This window comes from Liolophura sinensis, chromosome 6, assembly GCF_032854445.1.
Source record: "Liolophura sinensis isolate JHLJ2023 chromosome 6, CUHK_Ljap_v2, whole genome shotgun sequence".
NCBI lineage: Eukaryota > Metazoa > Mollusca > Polyplacophora > Chitonida > Chitonidae > Liolophura > Liolophura sinensis.
This window is the reverse complement of record NC_088300.1, coordinates 3,761,567-3,780,352: the sequence shown is the minus strand read 5'-3', so window position 1 is coordinate 3,780,352 and position 18,786 is coordinate 3,761,567. Positions and strand designations below refer to the sequence as shown.

General features: G+C 38.7%; 1 protein-coding gene across 2 annotated transcripts; it reads left to right on the top strand.

Annotated features, from left to right (window-relative positions):
• The first annotated feature begins 2 nt into the window (after nucleotides 1–2).
• Nucleotides 3–18,310, top strand: LOC135468327 (pecanex-like protein 4). Of its 2 annotated transcripts, XM_064746519.1 has the most exons (11): nucleotides 3–295; nucleotides 663–757; nucleotides 1,349–2,195; nucleotides 2,356–2,526; nucleotides 5,071–5,597; nucleotides 8,036–8,172; nucleotides 8,739–9,219; nucleotides 9,594–10,748; nucleotides 12,451–12,580; nucleotides 13,335–13,521; nucleotides 14,649–18,310. In XM_064746519.1, the coding sequence occupies exons 3-11, from the start codon at nucleotides 1,492–1,494 to the stop codon at nucleotides 14,898–14,900; spliced, it is 3,744 nt and encodes a 1,247-aa protein (XP_064602589.1). In that variant the 5' UTR covers nucleotides 3–295; nucleotides 663–757; nucleotides 1,349–1,491; the 3' UTR covers nucleotides 14,901–18,310. The 2 variants fall into 2 exon arrangements, with proteins under 2 accessions (XP_064602589.1, XP_064602588.1); XM_064746518.1 differs by lacking the exon at nucleotides 663–757.
• The last annotated feature ends 476 nt before the right edge of the window (nucleotides 18,311–18,786 follow it).

The window sequence follows — 18,786 nt, the reverse complement described above, 5'->3', positions numbered from 1 at the left end:
TGTCAAAATAATTGTTTAACACAAAAGCCGTGGTATTTGGAAGCTGTTTTTATTTTAAGGATCTAGTTTTGAAGGTGCTAGGTTCAGAATTAGTGTAATGAAGCTCTCATATGACTAAATGTTAGCTTCCATATGAAGGTTGTCAGAGAAACAATATTTGTTGAAGCAAATGTCCGTTGCTACGAGTACTTGTACAACAACAACACGGTATCATTCTGACAGAAAGGTCGTTATCATTAGACCGTAACAATGTGGAAAAAAGAAAGATCTGCAGTGGGATCTCGATAAGCAAAAGGTATGAGAGAAATTGCTCAGAGCTGATCCTAGTAGGAGAGGCAGATAGAGTTCATTTGAGGTCTACTTTCAACAATTTCTGATATATACCTGATAAGTACATGTACCACCAACCGTTGAAAATAGAGATGTTGTAAAGACTAGGTTGCTGTCACGTGGTGAAGTGACATCAATTTATTGAAGAGTCTCTGAGTCAGTATTGCTTAATGCCTGTTTTCTTTGAATAGTTTTAACTTACTCTTACAATAGTTCATCTACATGGACTTGGTATGCTATTTTAAAATTCTGATTTCATTGTGACCATGACTCTGTATATCAGTATCTCTCCAAGAATGTTCACCATGTTTCTGAATGTCTGTTTCTGGTAGGATTATAAAGGCTCTGCTGGCAGATGGCAGTGAAAATGTCATAGATTTAAAGATGTTGTCAAAGCCAGAAATCATATAGATTTTGAAAACCACAGGTAGGTGATTGACATGGCCTGTGAAACTATAATTGACAGTGAGCTAGTTTGTACATCTCTTTCAGACAGTGTGACCACAGATTTGCTGGTCAATTAGTGTGATTTGTGAGAGTAGTAAATTAACAAGGTAGTTTTCAAGATTGTATCCACATAAATATGAGCTATAGAGGTTTAATTCCCCTGAGTGTAAAAGAAGTGGTAGTTTGAGAAGTGTGTCATGGTTTTTACAGAGACCAAATCATTGCCACAGCGAATGTCAGAATTTAACAATAACATCTTCTTGTAGATAGATTATACCACTAACAGGGTTGGAGCTAAATGAAGGTCATGCTGAGCTCTCCCAGTTTTAAGAAAGGCCAAGTGCTATAGGGACCATTCTATTTTCCATATTTTTTTTCTCCGCTCCCCCTAACAATGGGGACTACAAGTTTCACACTGTTTTCACTTAAACCATGACTGATTTCATATTAACTTCAGTACCATAACACGATCTACAAACATAACATTGTGATTTGGTTAGGAGAACTCTTCAGTTATACTGATATTTTTATTAGTTTTCCATTAACATAATGAATCTGTTTTCTGTTTCAGCTCCAGAGACATTTGAAAGGGACTCAAAGATGTTGGAGTGGCTGCCCTGTAACAGTCCTAATATACATATGGTCTAGGACATACTTTTCTGTTTCAGTCATGACGTTTGAAATTATTACAAATATTAACCAAAGATATTCTTAATGTCGGCCATGGGATCTGGAGTACCTTTGCTCAATGACTATAAGCAGGAGTTCTTCTGGAAACGATTCCCTCAGACTGTCTTGGGAGGACCAAAGTTAAGGTTGGGCTATGATGCCCCCTGTTTTGTGTACATGGGGCAGATATTGCTCTTCTTTATCCCGTGGATTATCGGAGGGATTTTCACAGCTCTGGTGGAAACTGCAATCCTGGAATTTGAAATTGCTGTTTACGTCTTTGGCAGCATTATGTTTCTCTTTGTACTGTGTGGCCAGATTGTTTCTAGTATCATCCACAATCAAAGATCCAGCCAAGGGCAGAACATCCACACTGCCAGTCTCTTAGCAGAGGAAGATGAAGTGGATTTTGCATCATGTTGTGGAGCTGAAACAATCGGTTTTATCATACCACCAAAGAAGTACAAGTTTAACATAATATTACACTCTGTAATGTCGGGAGTTATCTGTGGATTGGGACTGTGGTACCTCCTGCCTCAGACTTTCAACTCACTGTATTATAACAATATAGGAGCTACTGTGATACTGTACATCCTGGGTTGGTTGACGTTATGTATTTCCCAGTATCCACTGACAACATGTGCTCCTCCAGAGCTTTCAACATACACAACTTTAGACACTTTTGAATTTTCCCCCATGCTCCGCCCATTTTACATCATCGTATGTGAAAGTTTCTTCTTATTGAACAGGTAAGTACTTGAAAGAATATGTGTGTAGAAATTTTCTTTCCGTAAAAAAATATTTTTGATTCCACCAGGCATATTAAGTTATTTAAAGTATGTTAACATAATTCACATACATGTTGTTATTTAATTTGGAAAAATCACAACATATCCTTCTTTTCCTTAGGTTCTTGTCTGGGTTTCTTCTAGCAGACCAGATACTCCATGCAGTATTTGTGACTTTTCCATTCCTGTGGATTGTAGGCGTATTGCCTCCCTTGGATGCTCTCCTGTTTTGGGGACTGGAACAGATCCTTATAGTGTTCTTTGGTGGAACATCAACTTCATCAGATTTATGGTAATGTTTATTAGCTCGTCTGTACGAAGTAAGGTGAGGTGTTGTGAGAGGGGGATCAGATGCTGTCAGTGGCGTGTTGGTGTCCACTTTGGTTAATATTTTTGGCCAATCATGGGGTTGCGTTGGCTACACAGATAGCCAATCGTCGATAGAGATTTGCATATCAAAGACCATGGCAGTTTTTTACCTCATAGCTCAAAATTCCTCAGCCATTCACAGAGTTGCAGTTGCCGCCCATAGTATATGGAGTGCCAAATGCAGCTCGTGATTTGCATAACAAAGACCTCTGCTTTAAATTTTTGCACAGTGCAACTCCACACAGTGTCTTTTACCACCACAATGATTTACAACTCAATAACATATGAAGTCTGCTCTGCAATCATTAAGCATACGATAAACAGTCATAGTTGTGATAATAATTTTTGCCTTTCTTGTTGATTTAATGGTAAGATCTTGGCACTATCTTATTAGAAAATAATATGTATATGATAGTGACAATCTTTCTACTTTATTTTGGTTTAGACATTAAAATTTGAACATATCACATGACTTGAACATTATACAGTTTTATGAACTGCTCAATCAGGTGAGGTACCAGTGTTCTCTTAATGCCTAGTTCGTATATTTGCATTATATCCAGCAATGGGAGACTCGGGTACGACTTACACACAAGGTCCATTGACAGTAGAACACATTTTCTGCTGTTGTGATGTTGCAGTGCATGTGTACTCCACATATGTCTTATGAGCTGATTGTGACGTAATTAATTGAAGAATTAAGGAGTTCACATCTTTTGACTGTCTTGATACAAGTGGGAAGGCGTTTATGAGTTCACCATTCTTTTCTGGTGTTGTTTTGCTTGTGATGATAGAAATCATTTTCTTAGCTCTTTTGCTAGTGATGTTTTGCTTGTGATGATAGAAATCATTTTCTTAGCTCTTTTGCAATGTCAGAGCCCTAGCTAGCGTTTTATCGAATGGCACCCCGCCATACCTCTCATAACGTCCGCCATCCCTCTAAAAACGCAGTACCTATTGCCATGCCTAAAATGTCCTTTGGAAAGTTACTTCCAAATCGGAAATCTGTTAGTTAAGACATCCTGAGTGCCTGAGACATGGTTTCTGAAGTTCCGGAATCGGCTGGCCGCGCAAATGTCCGCGCAAACGCTTAAATTTTGTGACCTTGCCTAGCTGTTGCTTACTAAATCGTAAATTACGCTTTTAACGACATGAATGGCGATGCATTGAGTTGAAAATGTAGCGTGCCGAGTTCAGTTTGGCTGCCTAGGAAGCGTCAGTTAGAACAGTGTTTTGAAGGCAGGATTATTTCCCCAAATAAAATTTCAGTTTAACTTTCAAAGGCAATATTTCAACTTTTTAAATGGTTCCAAAAACAGGTGTTTTCAGGTGAAAGTTTGTCAAATATGACAGTGCGCTGACTTTTAGTGCAGCTTACTATTGAGTTCCAGATGACCGTTAGACCTTGGACGATTTTGATGTAGAAAATTCTTTTCAGTACAGCCCAGTGCATGGCCCCTGATAAACTGTTTACTTTCTGTTAGGGGAAACCGATTTGCTGTAAAAAGTATTTGATCCTGTTTCCTTTCAACTGAAGAAAGTTGAACACAGAAGTTAGTGAAAATAAGTCTTGGAAGGAGTGATAATATATGCAAGATTTTGTTGCCACAGCAACTACTGAAATGGTGGGCTTCAAAAATCAGTTTCAATTAACATTTTATTTATCCTGTAAGATATTTGACTGACTGACTGATTATTGTTTTATGCCATACTTATGAGTATTTGACTCATATGATGGTGGGTCAGTATTGTCAGGTGGGCGGAGGTAGCCCCCGGAAGAAACCGGGGTAAACCACTGATCATTGGCAATTCACTGACAACTTCCCCTTACAGTCTTACAGCAGCCCCGTTTGCAAAGCTCGACAAGCATCGTCGTCCACCTCGCCATCCAAACCCCATGAAATTAACCACTAAGCTGCCCGCAGTGGAATGAGAAAATTCCCTGCTGTGGTGACCCCTGAATTATGGTCAGATGTGATATCTATCAAATTGGGCACAGCAGCAAGCCTTGCAATTAAGGATGCCATTTGACTTTGAGGATTACAAAGCTTGCTAAAATACAGTTTTTTAGGCCATTTAATTTATCTTGATGTTAAATGTAAAACTACCCTTTTGACGCGACGAAAGCATTTCCTGCAATGCAAGTTTTCCGGTGGATGGGGGCTGCATTTGGGTGGGACGCTCCTCCCCCATGCCTTCACCAGATCCTAGCTAGGGGTCTGATAATGTGACCTACTTTATCTGTCATGTATTGTGTCAGATTCTTGGCAGGGAACAAAATAGGTTTCAGAATTAATACATTTTTTTTACTGTCACTATATAGTAGTACATGTAAATATGCCAAAATAGCTTTGTATTCATAATATATGTATTCATATATAATCATCATATATATGTTTGATAGCATGCAATCATTGTAAATATTATCAACTGAACAGGTTGATCAAATCTTATTTTCTTCTTTCAGGACTATAGTTATGTTGCTGGTATCAGTGAGTGTATTCCTGGCTGTGTACTTCATCCCTATGTGTTTGGGGTCCATTGTCATGGCTGCAGCCTTGGGCTATATCCTCAGCACAGACATTGGAGGCCTTCTCAGAGATGTGATCAAGTATTACCAGACTAGGAACAAAGTCAGCTCCAGCCAAACTCTGAACAGTGTGTCAGATAAACATAGAGGTTTCCCCTGGTCCAGATTGTTTCTGACAGTAGTGTTTCATCTCATCATGACCGGTGTAGTTATAGCAGTCAGCTTGTGTTTAGTGCTGTACACAACTTCTGTTTGGACAAATGCCTGGCTGGTACTGGGCTATGTTAACGTCGGTGTTCTCATCCTGGAAAAACTCCTAAGAGATTTCCAGGGAGTGTTTATCTGTTTTGGACTGTGGAGAAACAAGCTTTTCCCTGGCAGTGCACAAAGCCAAAGGATTTTTCGCCGCCGAAAATGTTTCTTGAATCTCCTCGGGTATCTCAGAAGATTTGTCATAAATTTTGGTTAGTAGTGTCTGAAAAAATTATTCTAGTATATGGACAATATTACAGTATTTCAATAAGCATTATATACAGGGATATGGAATGGCTGTCAAGAACTACAACTAAAAAAGAGACAGTTCTGGCTATGGCATCACAAGTCATGTTCATTTTGTACAAAACTTAGAATAATCCTTCAAATTTCTTTTGTCTTGATCTTTTAACCTTTCTTTGAAAGGGATCAGTAGCAATCACCGGTCAGAAAGATTAAGTTTTAAGTCAGTAAACTGATCCAATTTTGCATATGTCCAGAGTATGACCAGTGGCATATAGTACAGTCTCTATACCTACCCATCTTTCCGTAGATGTATCAGTCCGAGTCAGTAGAGGGGATAAACCTCATTCATATGGAAATAGATCCGTGTGCATTTGGCCAAAATTGTGCTCCTCCATGGGACAAGTCAAATAAAATCTTCCTCCTTCCAAAAATTGTCCTTCATAATGAAAACAAGTAGTTCAGATAGGATGAGGCTGCACACACGTCTGTGTACCGTATTTGCCATGGCTTGCTAGGAGAAGCCATTGAAGTTTCTTGACCATATTGTGTCTAGTATACATCTAGTTTCCATTCTGGGTCCTCTAAGTTAAGACATCATTCCCTGATATAAATGAACGCTATGTCCCTGTCTACCATATTTAACAGATTGCTGAGAATCAGCCTCATTATACCCTCAACTTGCATGTGTAAACCACCACATACAAGATGAGTTGAGGCACAAAGATAAGTGTTATTGCATTTGTAACAGATAATGTGGGAAATATGATAAACATTGTTTATCCTCTAAGGAGTGACTCCCAGTGTCCCCAAATATTCATACAGTTAAAGCAGTTGTAAAGGTTTGTGACATTCTTTTGGGAAACTGTGCTGTGGGTCACATATTTTTGCACTATAAAAGTACTGTTAACAGTTTTCTTACAAAGACAGTCATCAGGGTGCGCACAGTCCTTGAAACTCATTGAAAATTACAATTTCACTTTCAAGTACTTGAAAGTCCTTAAAAAAGACAAATACCCCTGGAAACTGCTTGAAAATCTTAGTTTGTCCTGAATTTAAGTATTGTCTGCTGACCGCCGAGTTTGTATAACGGGAGTTCGCTGATAATTCTCCCATAATTAGGGCCTCCGCTGGCACTTGCCATTGTCGCAAATTTAGAACAGTTTTTTGAAATGGCAATAAAATTTGAAAAAATGCGAATGTTTTTGGTGACAAATTTATTTAAGAAAAAATACAAGCGTTATACAAAATCTACCATGAGAGTTTTCTGGGGGTTTTAGCAGATTTTCTCAATTTTTCTTATGAAAATAATCCACTTACTTTCACTTCAAACAGCCTCATCTCGGCAAAACAACAAAGTTGTATGGCGATTACTTGACAGAAATCTACGAAGTGGGGTCAGCATTGTTGCAAGTTGACTTACATTAAATAATGCTTGAAATCATTTCTGTTAAATAACGAATGAGAATCATGGCATTTTGGGTGATGCCTTTCATCGCCAGTTGTAAAAAAAAAAAAAATATCAAGAGAAATAAATCAAGGTAGAGTTACACCTGTAAATGAAGTTACCTCCTATGAAAAATTTAAACTTTTCCACTTAATAAACTATTTTTTTTTTTTTGGATCCAAAGTAACTTAAATGTTTCAGAATATGTGCTGTTATATAAATGTGTACGCTGTCTAGTATTCTCCTGTCAGACTGTGTTAATCCAATGTACTGATCATAAAGTTGCATTTAAATAAACTGAATTTACAAATTAATTTCGTAACAGATTTTTCTGATAGAGGAAATTACACTTTACTAGAATCGTACAGATAGGTTGAAAAAAGGATTGATTTTTTTTCTTCAAAGAAGAAAAACATGCTGTCAAGCATTGGGTCCAGTATTTTGAGCATGTAACTCCAGATATAGCTGGAAGAGATCAAACTGATCCTAGCAGCTACACCAAGGCAGATAAAAATGAATTACAGAAGGAGACCTACAAGAGCCATGGCTGTTAAGAGAGTATTGCTAAAGAAAAATAGTTTTTACTACAAAATCTGATGAGAGTCCAAATTGCCTGGCAAAAAAAAAATTAAGCCCTTCATAATGATATATGGTGTTCAGTTTTTTTGACTGAGCCAAGGCCGGGTCAAATAATGTGTCGCATTACAGAGGTGAAGGGCAGATATTTCTTGCAGAAGTAAGCATACTATTTAATATACATGCATGCAAATTAAAGCATTTATAATTCACACTTAAAATATAGTCTATAATTTGCACCATGGTATGTTTAAACGAGCCTTGAAAATAACAAAAACTCCTGGAAAACTCCTAGAATTTCATTTTCATATACCTGTATGAAACCTGGTCATGCTTTTATAGTAATATATATATATATATATTTATGTGTATGTTTTTTTACAGTTGCCCCCCTGGTGATGTTGTCATACCTCAGCCTTGTTAACCTGACCTCTGACCCCAGCAGCTTGTCATGTCGACTGAGCCTGTCCACAGCTGATGGAGTGTGGCTAATGCTGTCCATAACCAGAGCTTACAGATGGGTCAGTCATAATTATTTCTTGGTAGTGTTACATGAGTCATATAGAAGGAAGGTCTCCTAGTCAGATCTTGTCTCAACATCTTCCTCTAAGCCTTGTTTGGTCATGTCATCCTGTCATTTCTTAGTTTTCTTACAGGCATCCGGACTGTAGTTTCTCCACCTCTAGGCTGCTGCGTAAGCATGATAAACAAAATAATTGTAACAACAATGTAAGATTTCCAGCCAGGTGAAAAAAACAGTTTGTAGATTTCTTTAGCTCTCGCTCTTTGTGGGTCCTTGGTGATATTAAGTATTTGGTGTCACTTGCAAAGCCAGTGTTTCTTGTAGGACTGTTAATGCAATCTAGCCTTAAAATACCGAATTTTTCCGTTTAACATTAGTTGAAGATCACTTGCTTGCAAGCAATGTGGCTGCATATCTGTATGTTACACATGGAAAAGCTGGTCACTAACTTTTCACAAGTTGGTTGTTTGTGCCAAGGACTCTGGTTTCTTCCATCCTTAACACTGATTGTTATTGTATAAGTAAATATATGAATAAATAAAGAAGTATTGTTTTGTGTTGTAGGTGTGGCAGAGCACAGTTCACTCCCTGTTGGAACTCTCAGTTGTCCACATTATCCTTGTCAACCTTCCCACCAACACAACAGTTCAGTACTTGGGGGCCTTCAGGCTCCTGTTGATCACTTCAGTCTGTCGAGACCGCCTGTACCAAATTGCCAGCAAACTATATTTTTGTTTTGCACTTCTCATCACATCATGGACTGACAAAAAACAGAGAAGAAAGTCCTCTATTTGGATTGTCCTGGTGAACTTGTTGTTGTTTCCTGTCGTGCTAGCAGTTGTTGTTGTGGCAGCTGTTCTGTCTGCCCCTCTTCTCCCACTCTTCTCGTTGCCTGTATTTTTGATTGGTTTCCCTCGTCCCCTGCGTTCCTGGCCCAGCTCTGTTGGAGCATCAGCCAATACCTGTGCAGACACTGTCTTCTATAAACAACTCTGTCACAACTTAGCTGCAGCCATGAAAACAGCCTTTGCTAATGGTAGTTTAGGTGAGTTCTTTTTGTTTTGTCCTTTTGTTGAATGCCTGAATTTATATGTTAGGAACTTCATCTGAATGTGAAACATATGAACTTGTTCTAACTCTTGCGATATAATTCCTGCACAAATCAACACAAACACAGTACCGCTGGATGGTACGTGTACGACCGAGGAACTTTGCTTTGTTATTGTTCTACTCACATTTCAGTTGTAATTGCCTATAATTGTGGGAGTAAAACTGTAATATCTGGGAAATAATAATGTATGTTGGTAAAGTATACATTTAATTTATCTCATGTAAAAATCGGAAAGTGAACAGGTACATACATGTAGAAGACCTATATCTCCACTGTAGGTGATTGTCTCTAATGCGGTCTGGTTTCAGGTGAGCCCCATCCAGGTAACCATTACCTGCTACGTTTCCAGGACCGGATGATATGGGTGCTCATACTGGAGAGGGGAGGCACCTACTGCACCATGTCCATAAAAGGGCTGGAGTTACAAGAAACTTCTTGTCACTCGGTGGAAGCAACACGAGTTGATGACATTTTCGAGATGTCATTTGAAAGTGAAACTGGCTTCCCATTATGTTCGCTTAACCAGTACCCCCTACACACTCTCACACCGTGTGATGCAGTGGTTGTTCAGACATATTCTGATGCCAAAAATATTCTTACTGGTATCATAGACTCTCCAGATAATTTTAAGTTTGTATTTGCAGCTTTTCCCAAAGTTTTAATCTGGGTTTTGATGAATGAAGTGTTTAAACTGAATGACAGAAAACAAGCAGAGGAGAAGCAAAGGGAGAGCAGTCTGACAAAACTGGAAACCAAAGATAGCTGGAGTAACAACAACAACAAAGAAGCGTGTCTTCCTCAGAAAGACACAGTTGTAACAATAGGGGCTACAAGCATTGATAAAGCAGAACATCCTGTTGTTCATGAACTTGAGGAGGATGATGTATGGAGTGACTCTCGTCCCACTTCTGCTATTTCTCTGGGTCACAAGCGTAAGTCATCCTGGGGCTCATCTCTCCGAAGTTTCTCCAGTATACTCTCCACTGATAAGGACTTCATTGAAATGGATGAAGTCAAACCATCCAAAAAGAAAAGTTCACAGAGGAACTTGAAGTCTTCAGGCTCTGTTGAAGAGTTAGGGTTTGGGATGCCAGCTGTAGACCCTAAAGCCAAAGCCAAGCCACCACCATTAAAACCTGCATTCCAAGTGTCGGGGAAGGCCGGTAACTCCATCTACAGGCCAGTGACAAATTTAGCTGGCTCAGCAGAATTTATGAGTCCACACAGCTCCCGGCTTAGCTTGCCAACAAAGTGGCGGGAACTTCCCATAGAGGAGTCTCGAGTGAAAAAGCTGACGCGGGAGTTTCCGACAGACTGGTACAGACATGTGATAGAGAGCCTTCCGATCACCAGCCCAGATCAAAGCACTCGTGAAATCACAGCTGAATTAGTGAAGGATGAAGTTCTCCATGACATTTACTCTCAGCTGACCATGTCCTGCTGTGGAATGTTCGATGCTAATGGTAAGTCCTTGCATCATATATTTAAGCCCAGTTCCACATTGTTGATATAGACTTAGTTGTGATGGTAACATTTATCTTTGACTTGCATGTCATGCTTATATACAATCAACTTAGTTTTTTGGAATCGAGGGCAGGAACTTACTTCACGATGTACTTGAATGGCTGATACTGGTTTATGGGACAATACTTGTGGCAAACCTCACAACAGTATTGTGTCATTTGTATGTTACATGTAATGTGCTGCTTCAACATTTCTCATAGGGAGAAAAATGTAACTTATAATATGTACAACTGCTAACCATGAGCTGTTGGTTCTATCCTGGTTTCAAAGAGGGCAGTTGTAGATTTCTTCAATCACGCTGTTTGTGGTTTGTAGGGATTTTGTGTCATAAAGCTATCATCAGTGTTCATGTGGCTCTTTGTGCAGTCTTACTTTTGGAGACCATTTATCTTTGACCAATGAGACATGCCGGAAAACAACACATGTTGGAAAGTTTGTCAGTCAATGGTTTACATCTGCCACTCCAATTTCCTCCGCCCATAAAACTGAACGTCATGGTAATAGTGAAAAATAGTGTTCAGTCTCCTTGTGTTGCTGAATGGGAAACCACACTTAGTTATGGTTCATGAGCAAACTTAGAGCCATCTGCACGTTGTCGAGGGAAGATAACAAAGAGATGTAGCCCATTACTCAGTGATATAGCCTATCACTTAGTGATATAATCCATCACTCAATGATATAGCCCATTACTCAGTGATATAGCCCATCACTCAGTGATATCGTCCATCACTCAGTGATATAGCACGTTTCTTAGTGATATTGCCCATCACTCAGTGATATAGCCCATTACTAAGTGATATAGCCCATCACTCAGTGATATAGTCCATCACTTATTGATATAGCCCATCACTCAGTGATATAGTCCATCACTCATTGATATAGCCCATCACTCAGGGATATAGCCCATTACTCAGTGATGTAGCCCATCACTCAGTGATATAGTCCATCACTCAATGATATATCCCATTACTCAATAATATAGCCCATTACTCAGCGATATTGCCTATCACTCAGTGATATAGTCCATCACTCAATGATATAGCCCATTACTCAATGATATAGCTCATCACTCAGCAGTATTGCCCATCACTCAGTGATATAGTCCATCACTCAGTGATATAGTCCATCACTCAATGATATAGCCCATCACTCAATGATATAGCCCATTACTCAGTGATATTGCCCATCACTCAATGATGTAGCACGTTACTTAGTGATATAGCTGCATCACTCAGTGATATAGCCCATCACTCAGTGATATAGCCCATCACTCAGTGATGTGGCACATTACTCAGTGATATAGCACCTTACTCAGAGATAAAGGCTTTTACTTGAATTATACAGCTGAGTTATCCTCCATAAGACAACATCCAGATGATACCAGTTTTGTTACTTGTTTTGTTACTCGGTGATATAGCACCTTACTCATAAGGAGATAAAGGCTTTTACTTGAATTATATAGCTGAGTTATCCTCCATAATATAACATCCAGATGATACCAGTTTTGTTACTTGTTTTGTTACTCAGTGATATAGCACCTTACTCAGAGATAAAGGCTTTTACTTGAATTATACAGCTGAGTTATCCCCCAACTAATACAACATCCAGATGATACCAGTTTTGTTACTTGTATGTACACAGGCATGGCCTCACATGGAGGGAGCACCAGTCACCTGTACAAGTGTTACCGTGGGGATGTTCCTTGGAATGCTATGTTGGACTGGCTCACAGAAGACAAGCACCTGTTTGGTTTAGTTTTACAAGCATACAGGTAAATGTGTGGAAAAAATTTTTTCTGTCATTTGGCAGCAGGACACTGCTTTTGTACAAGGTCACCATACTTGTTGTGTTAAATGTCAATTTGCATTAGCTTACAAGAAAAGGTAGTTATGGGTTAGGCTTCTTGAACGTGCATGTAGCTAAATTAATCGAATTGCCCAATACAGATAACTTAATATTTAGTTTATAATTTGACTACCAATTTCCTGTATTTCTTTGGAGGAACTTATGACAGGCTTTATTTTGTAATATTGTGTTACAGTGGGCGTACTAATATGTTTTAGGCAAACCACTAACAACATTTTGTTGAAGTAGAAGCTAGTTAACGTTGTGGGTGTGTTTGTTTGGTCACTCACTTCAACTATCCTAGTTCAATCTGGGGTAAATATTGTGTGATTGATACTCAGGAAAAGTGTAAAACATATGTTTGGTTATTTGGTTGTTTGGCATTTTACTGCACACTCAAGGGTGACCAGCATTATCGGGGGAGGAAACCTGGTAAAGCCTGGGGGGAAACCCGCGACCATCCACAGGTACCTGGCAGATCTTCCTGTGTACAGCTGGAGAGGTAGCCTGCATGACCTGGACTTGAACACACTCCGATCACATTGGAGAGAGGCTCCAAGGTCATTGTGCTAAATACCTGGGCCATGGAGGGTGACAGGTGTAAAAAAGGTATACATGTACATAAGACTGGACTGTAGAATGATGTCATGTTTACACTTGATGTTTTCTGTGGCCTACAGGTACTCCTTCAAGCTGATGTTAGACCAATGTGTGCTGGGTGAGATTAGTGATAATGAAGAGCTAGCTGAATACTTGACGGATTACAAGAACAACTGGTACATTGGCCTGGACACAGACCCAGAGTGGAATGCAGCTGTGATCAACAATAAACCCTCACTGTTTTCTGTGGGCCTTGCATCAAGCCAGGTAAGGTTGCAGAACACTTCACAGAAAAGGCAACGTAGGGAGTTGCACTTCTATTCATTTACTAATGATGTCTCATTTTATTGGCTTTGGTACAGGATTCGTAAAGCATGATTCTCATTTCTTATTGCTTTTACATTTCATTTTTCTGTTTTAATGTAATGCATCGTTAAGTAGCATTTTGCTTTGTTGTCTTTGTCCATTTATGGTACTTTTGGGAAAAGTAGTTTAATTCTGACTTGAATGAATAAATGAATGCTTGATGTTTAACGTGGTACTTAACAATTTTTCAGTCATATGATTATGAGGATTCATAAAGTGTATGTATATATACCATGTCTTCTTGTGGCAGGGCGAGTCCATGACCCCTCACCTAGTCACTTTATACTGACACCTAGTCAACCAGTCTTGTTCCCTAACCTCTCAGTGCTGAGTGCCTAGCAAGACAGCAACAAGTACCATTTTTAAAGCCTTTAGTATTACCAGACCCTGGTTTGATCTCAGGCCTTCTGACTTTGAGGTAGACACTCTAACCATTAGGCCACCTGTGAATTTCTAATTGACAAAGGAATGCTATTTTACATGGTAATACATGAAGGCTGTTGAGATTTGCTCCATTTAAGAGCTGAATTCAAGGTTTTATATTGTGCATCTGTATTAGAGTGAGTGCTTGGGGTTTAATGTCGTGCTCAACACTTTTTCAGTCATATGACGACGAAGGAATCCTTAGGGTGTATGTAATGTGCCTCCTTGTCACAGGACATATTTCCATTGTTCTTTTATCTGGTGCTGCTTCACTGAGAGGACTTACCAAAGACAAGTAAGACGCCCCATTCAAGCCATTATACTGATACGGGTCAACCAGTCGTTGCACTATCCCCTTCATGCTGAACACCAAGCGAGCAAGTTACAACTTTTTTAAAGTTACTACCTCTTTTAAAGTCTTAGGTGTGACTCGGCCCAGGATTGATCCTGGATCTACCGCTCCCGATAATATTTTGGTGTTCCAATCCTTATTTCTTGAGTTTATTATCATTGGATCAAGAATTATCATTGGCTGTTTCATAGTTAATTGTGCTCCTGGTAACTTTATGTCCCTTTAACTTTTCCTCTTTGCTATTGTTTGTCAGGGTACATACAGCAGTCGTGTGGTGACTCTCCAGGACACTGTTGTTCACATGGGTCGTCTAAACGCTGAGGCTGTGAGAGGACAGTGGGCTAACCTTAGCCTGGAGCTGCTTTACTTCACCAATGATGATGAGGAACGCTACAGTATTCAGGCTCATCCCACCCTGTTGAGAAACCTCACCGTCCAGTCAGCAGATCCACCTCTCGGATACCCCATCTTTTCATCAGAGCCTATCTCAGTGTGTCTCCTGTAAACCAGCAGACCCACCTCTGGAATACCCAATCTTTTCATCAGAGCATATCTTAGTGTGTCTCCTGTAAACCAGGAGACACACCTTTCAAATACCCAATCTATTCATCAGAGCCTATCTCAGTGCATCTCCTGTAAACCAGCAGACCCACCTTTCGAATACCCAATCTTTTCATCAGAGCCTATCTGAGTGGGTCCCCTGTAAACCAGCAGACCCACCTCTCGAATACCCAATCTTTTCATCAGAGCTTATCTCAGTGTGTCTCCTGTAAACAAACAGACCCACCTCAGATACCCTCACTGTTTACCCGAGCCTATCTCCATACGTTTCCTTCAAGCCAAAGACTCACCTCTCTGATACCCACCTATTCACCAGAGCATATCTCAGTATATCTCCTTCAAGCCAAAGACTCGCCTATCTGATACCCACTTATTCACCAGAGCCTATCTCAGTATATCTCTTTCAAGCCAAAGACACACCTCTCTGATACCCACCTATTCACCAGAACCTATCTCAGTATATCTCCTTCAAGCCAAAGACTCGCCTATCTAATACCCACCTTATTCACCAGAACCTATCTCAGTATATCTCCTTCAAGCCAAATACACACCCTTTGGATACATTAAGAGATCTTTATCTGTGCCCAATTGTTCATAATTCATGTAATAGGGTGTTATTGATATGAGATTGTTTTCACATAATCAAACAACCTAGTGTCTGTCTAACCAGACATTGATTAGATTATTTCACAAGTTTATCACCTCTGATGATATTTATTAAAGTGAAAGACAGCACCTGACAAATGTTTATTTCTGCTGAAATACTACCGCTCAAAGTATCTTAAACTGGCATTAAATATTTTTTTTAGATTTTTTTCTATCCAGTTAAAGTTTAGTAAAATTTTCACGTGTCACAGCTTCAGCATGTCTCCATTGTCGAGGGCAAGGTGAAGTCACCTTTACTCTAGCTCGCTAACATCGATGGTATTTTCGGTATAATAGTCTAAGCAGTAGCCTATGACAGGTCAAAGTTGTGGACTTGGGCGATGAAGGCCCAAGTGATAAATATAGTTTTCTCGAAAACTGGACATACTGGCAGAATATTTCAGCAGGCTTTGTTCTGAAACAAATAAAAATAGATCTAAGTACCACTGAGGCTGATCTGGTCATTCGACTGTCACTGGATTTTATGCTTCTATTTTGTAGCGGTGGCTTCTAAGATGAGAGTAGTGCTGACTTAGTTTTCGCAAAGCTCCTCCGCTTGAACATGCTATTTCAGTAATTTTACTGTATTTTATAACAGAAAACAGAAAAACATCCTTTGTATACAAGAAAGGCAAAGGAGTAAAATTTAAATTCTTCAGTTTTTATAAATTCAGAGAAAAAAAATATATCCTGTAAGATTTTTAATTAATTTTAAGCTTTGCCTGGTGAGATTCTGCCTTTTCATTCCCGTAAACCTTTGGCATCCTTAATGAATTTTGCACTGACACTAATCTTTGTTATTTTGAAACAGCTGACTAATTGCTAAAAAGAGCGACAAGAAATGTATTAGGGGAGATGAATGTGGTTTGTCATGAGACGGTATGCTGCTGTCTGACATAATGTGTGATCATTGAATATTATGTGGCTTGTGTATTAACTGATTTTACCTATGTGGAGGTCCATAAGTGATACAGACCTGCCCCATAACACTTTGTGAAATGGCCCTTTGGCTACATGCAGCTAAATCGTTGTAAACTATCTCAAAATGATGTCTTAAGCAGTAGTTTTGGGTTATGATATGTCACTTCATGGAGTGAAGGGGCAAGGGCTACATCACAGCTTAGGTGCGCCACCTGATAGCAGCGTGTTTGATTGGATGGCTGCCTGGACTCACACCGGCCATTTGTGTAGTATTATCATTTTGTTCTACATGTTATTTGGGGAAGTATCATCAAAAATAATGAAGTGTGATACTTTTTAGAATGCTTGTGTATCCTGCTTTCGATTGAAATATGTTTTAGCCAGGTGCTGTCTTGTCCTTTAACGGAATGGTTAGTAATGATAATGTTTGTAATAAATCCGTCCACACCTCCATTCAGTAAAACAACTTAAAATATCATGACAGATTGGTTTTTGATTCACTTTGGAATCTATTGAATATCAAAATTTGCAAATTTTGATTGGAGGATGTTTTTATGCCAATATGATTCAGTGATATTTTGAAATTTGAATTGTTGTATATAGTCATACACTTTTGCACCAGTTTTTATGTAAGGTTTGATGATTGAAGTTTTGTGACTAGAGATAAAATAGTTGATTACTTTCATATTTAACAAATTATTGCAGTTGTAGTTAAGTGAGTATTCACTGTATTTAATGTTAATTTCATTAATACAGATAATAATCAATACTTTTTTATTGTGCAGCATTTAGTTTAGTATTAGTGTTTTGTTGTATTATTATTGATTTTGTTTCTTCACTTATTTCTTAGTAGCAGTCTTGAGGTCTGTTAATTTAAAATTGAGCATTAATTGAAATACTTTCAAATCTTTAGTGTCACCTAGTACTTCTAAATTCTTGACACCCATCGGTGACAGATTCCATGTTCAAGCACTGTAGTCTTCTAACCATACTTGTAGATGTAGTATTAACACTTTGACAGTTTGCAATGTTAAATTGATTGTATGGCTTATAAGCTCATCTTAGTCATACACACAACTCAAGTTTATTTCTCTCAGACATTCTTTATGTCATTAATATTTATGATAACAAATAAAATATACATGTTTTACCCTTGCTTGTTGAACAAATACGTCTTGCTCAGTTTTTTGGAAAATGAATTGTAGGACATGGTTTTCTCCCTGATTATAGACAGCCAGCGATAGGGTAAAATGATGAAATGAATTGTTTGTTTACATCGAAACAAATCATGTTGTTTTTAATTATTATTATTAATTCAAAAGTACGGTTTTTGTACACTTTTTGTTTCTCTGTTTCTCTCTCTCTCCAGTGGTATTGTATACATGTAAATAGTACAGAATGACTAATCTCGCTGAGCTGTATTCAGTTCTGTTTGCTTAGCCCTCAAACTATGTTTAGTTATACAACATGTACTGTAACACATGATAGACGAGGTACTTTCATGTGTTGGGGTTTGTATCTGTTCTTCACTTTGTAAGCTAACATATTTATTCTACTAAATGGTTTGTCTTATCCATTGTCATTATGGTTAGGTTCATATATTTAACACAAAACTATTGTCTGTGATATTGTCATTAAGAAGTTTCATGTCTCATTGTCAAGATTTTCTTAACATCACTGGGGCATTAACTGGCACTAACTTCACACACAGTGTTCACGACAGTTCCATGTAAGAAGGAAATCTTCATCATTTGGATGTTTGTCAATAAAATGTTGTGCTTTATAAAATTCTAGTTGATTTACCTTATTGCATCTAACAAAGTGTAATTACATTAAGGGGTTTCAGTTTACGAGACCGGCCCCAATAGCACAGTTGGTAGAGCGTCTGCTTCGGGATCGGTAGATCCAGGGTCAGTCCTGGGTCACACGTAAGATCTTAAAAGAGGAAGCTATAACTTCCTCGCTTGGCGTTCAGCATGAAGGGGATAGTGCAACAACTGGTTGGCCCGTATCAATATAATGGCTTGGGCGGGTTGGCTTACTTGCCTTCAGTAAGGCGTCTCAGTGAAGCAGCACTAGACAAAAGAGCGTTGGAAATCCGTCCTGCAACAAGGAGGCACATTACATGCATTCTAAGGATTCAACGAAAAGAACAACAAACTTCTGTGGCAGTCAATATAGACTTCTCTATTTATAACAATGTTTTATCTGTAGTTTAGCCATAAAAACTCTATATCTGTAAAAAATTACTTTAAATTTATTGT

Bases quoted from the DNA above. Each gene is read 5' to 3' on its own strand.
- LOC135468327 (XM_064746518.1), top strand. From the start codon at position 1,492: ATGTCGGCCATGGGATCTGGAGTACCTTTGCTCAATGACTATAAGCAG. The intron at 8,173-8,738 runs GTCAGTCATAAT...TTTGTGTTGTAG, and splicing joins TAACCAGAGCTTACAGATGG to GTGTGGCAGAGCACAGTTCA. The intron at 10,749-12,450 runs GTAAGTCCTTGC...GTATGTACACAG, and splicing joins TGGAATGTTCGATGCTAATG to GCATGGCCTCACATGGAGGG.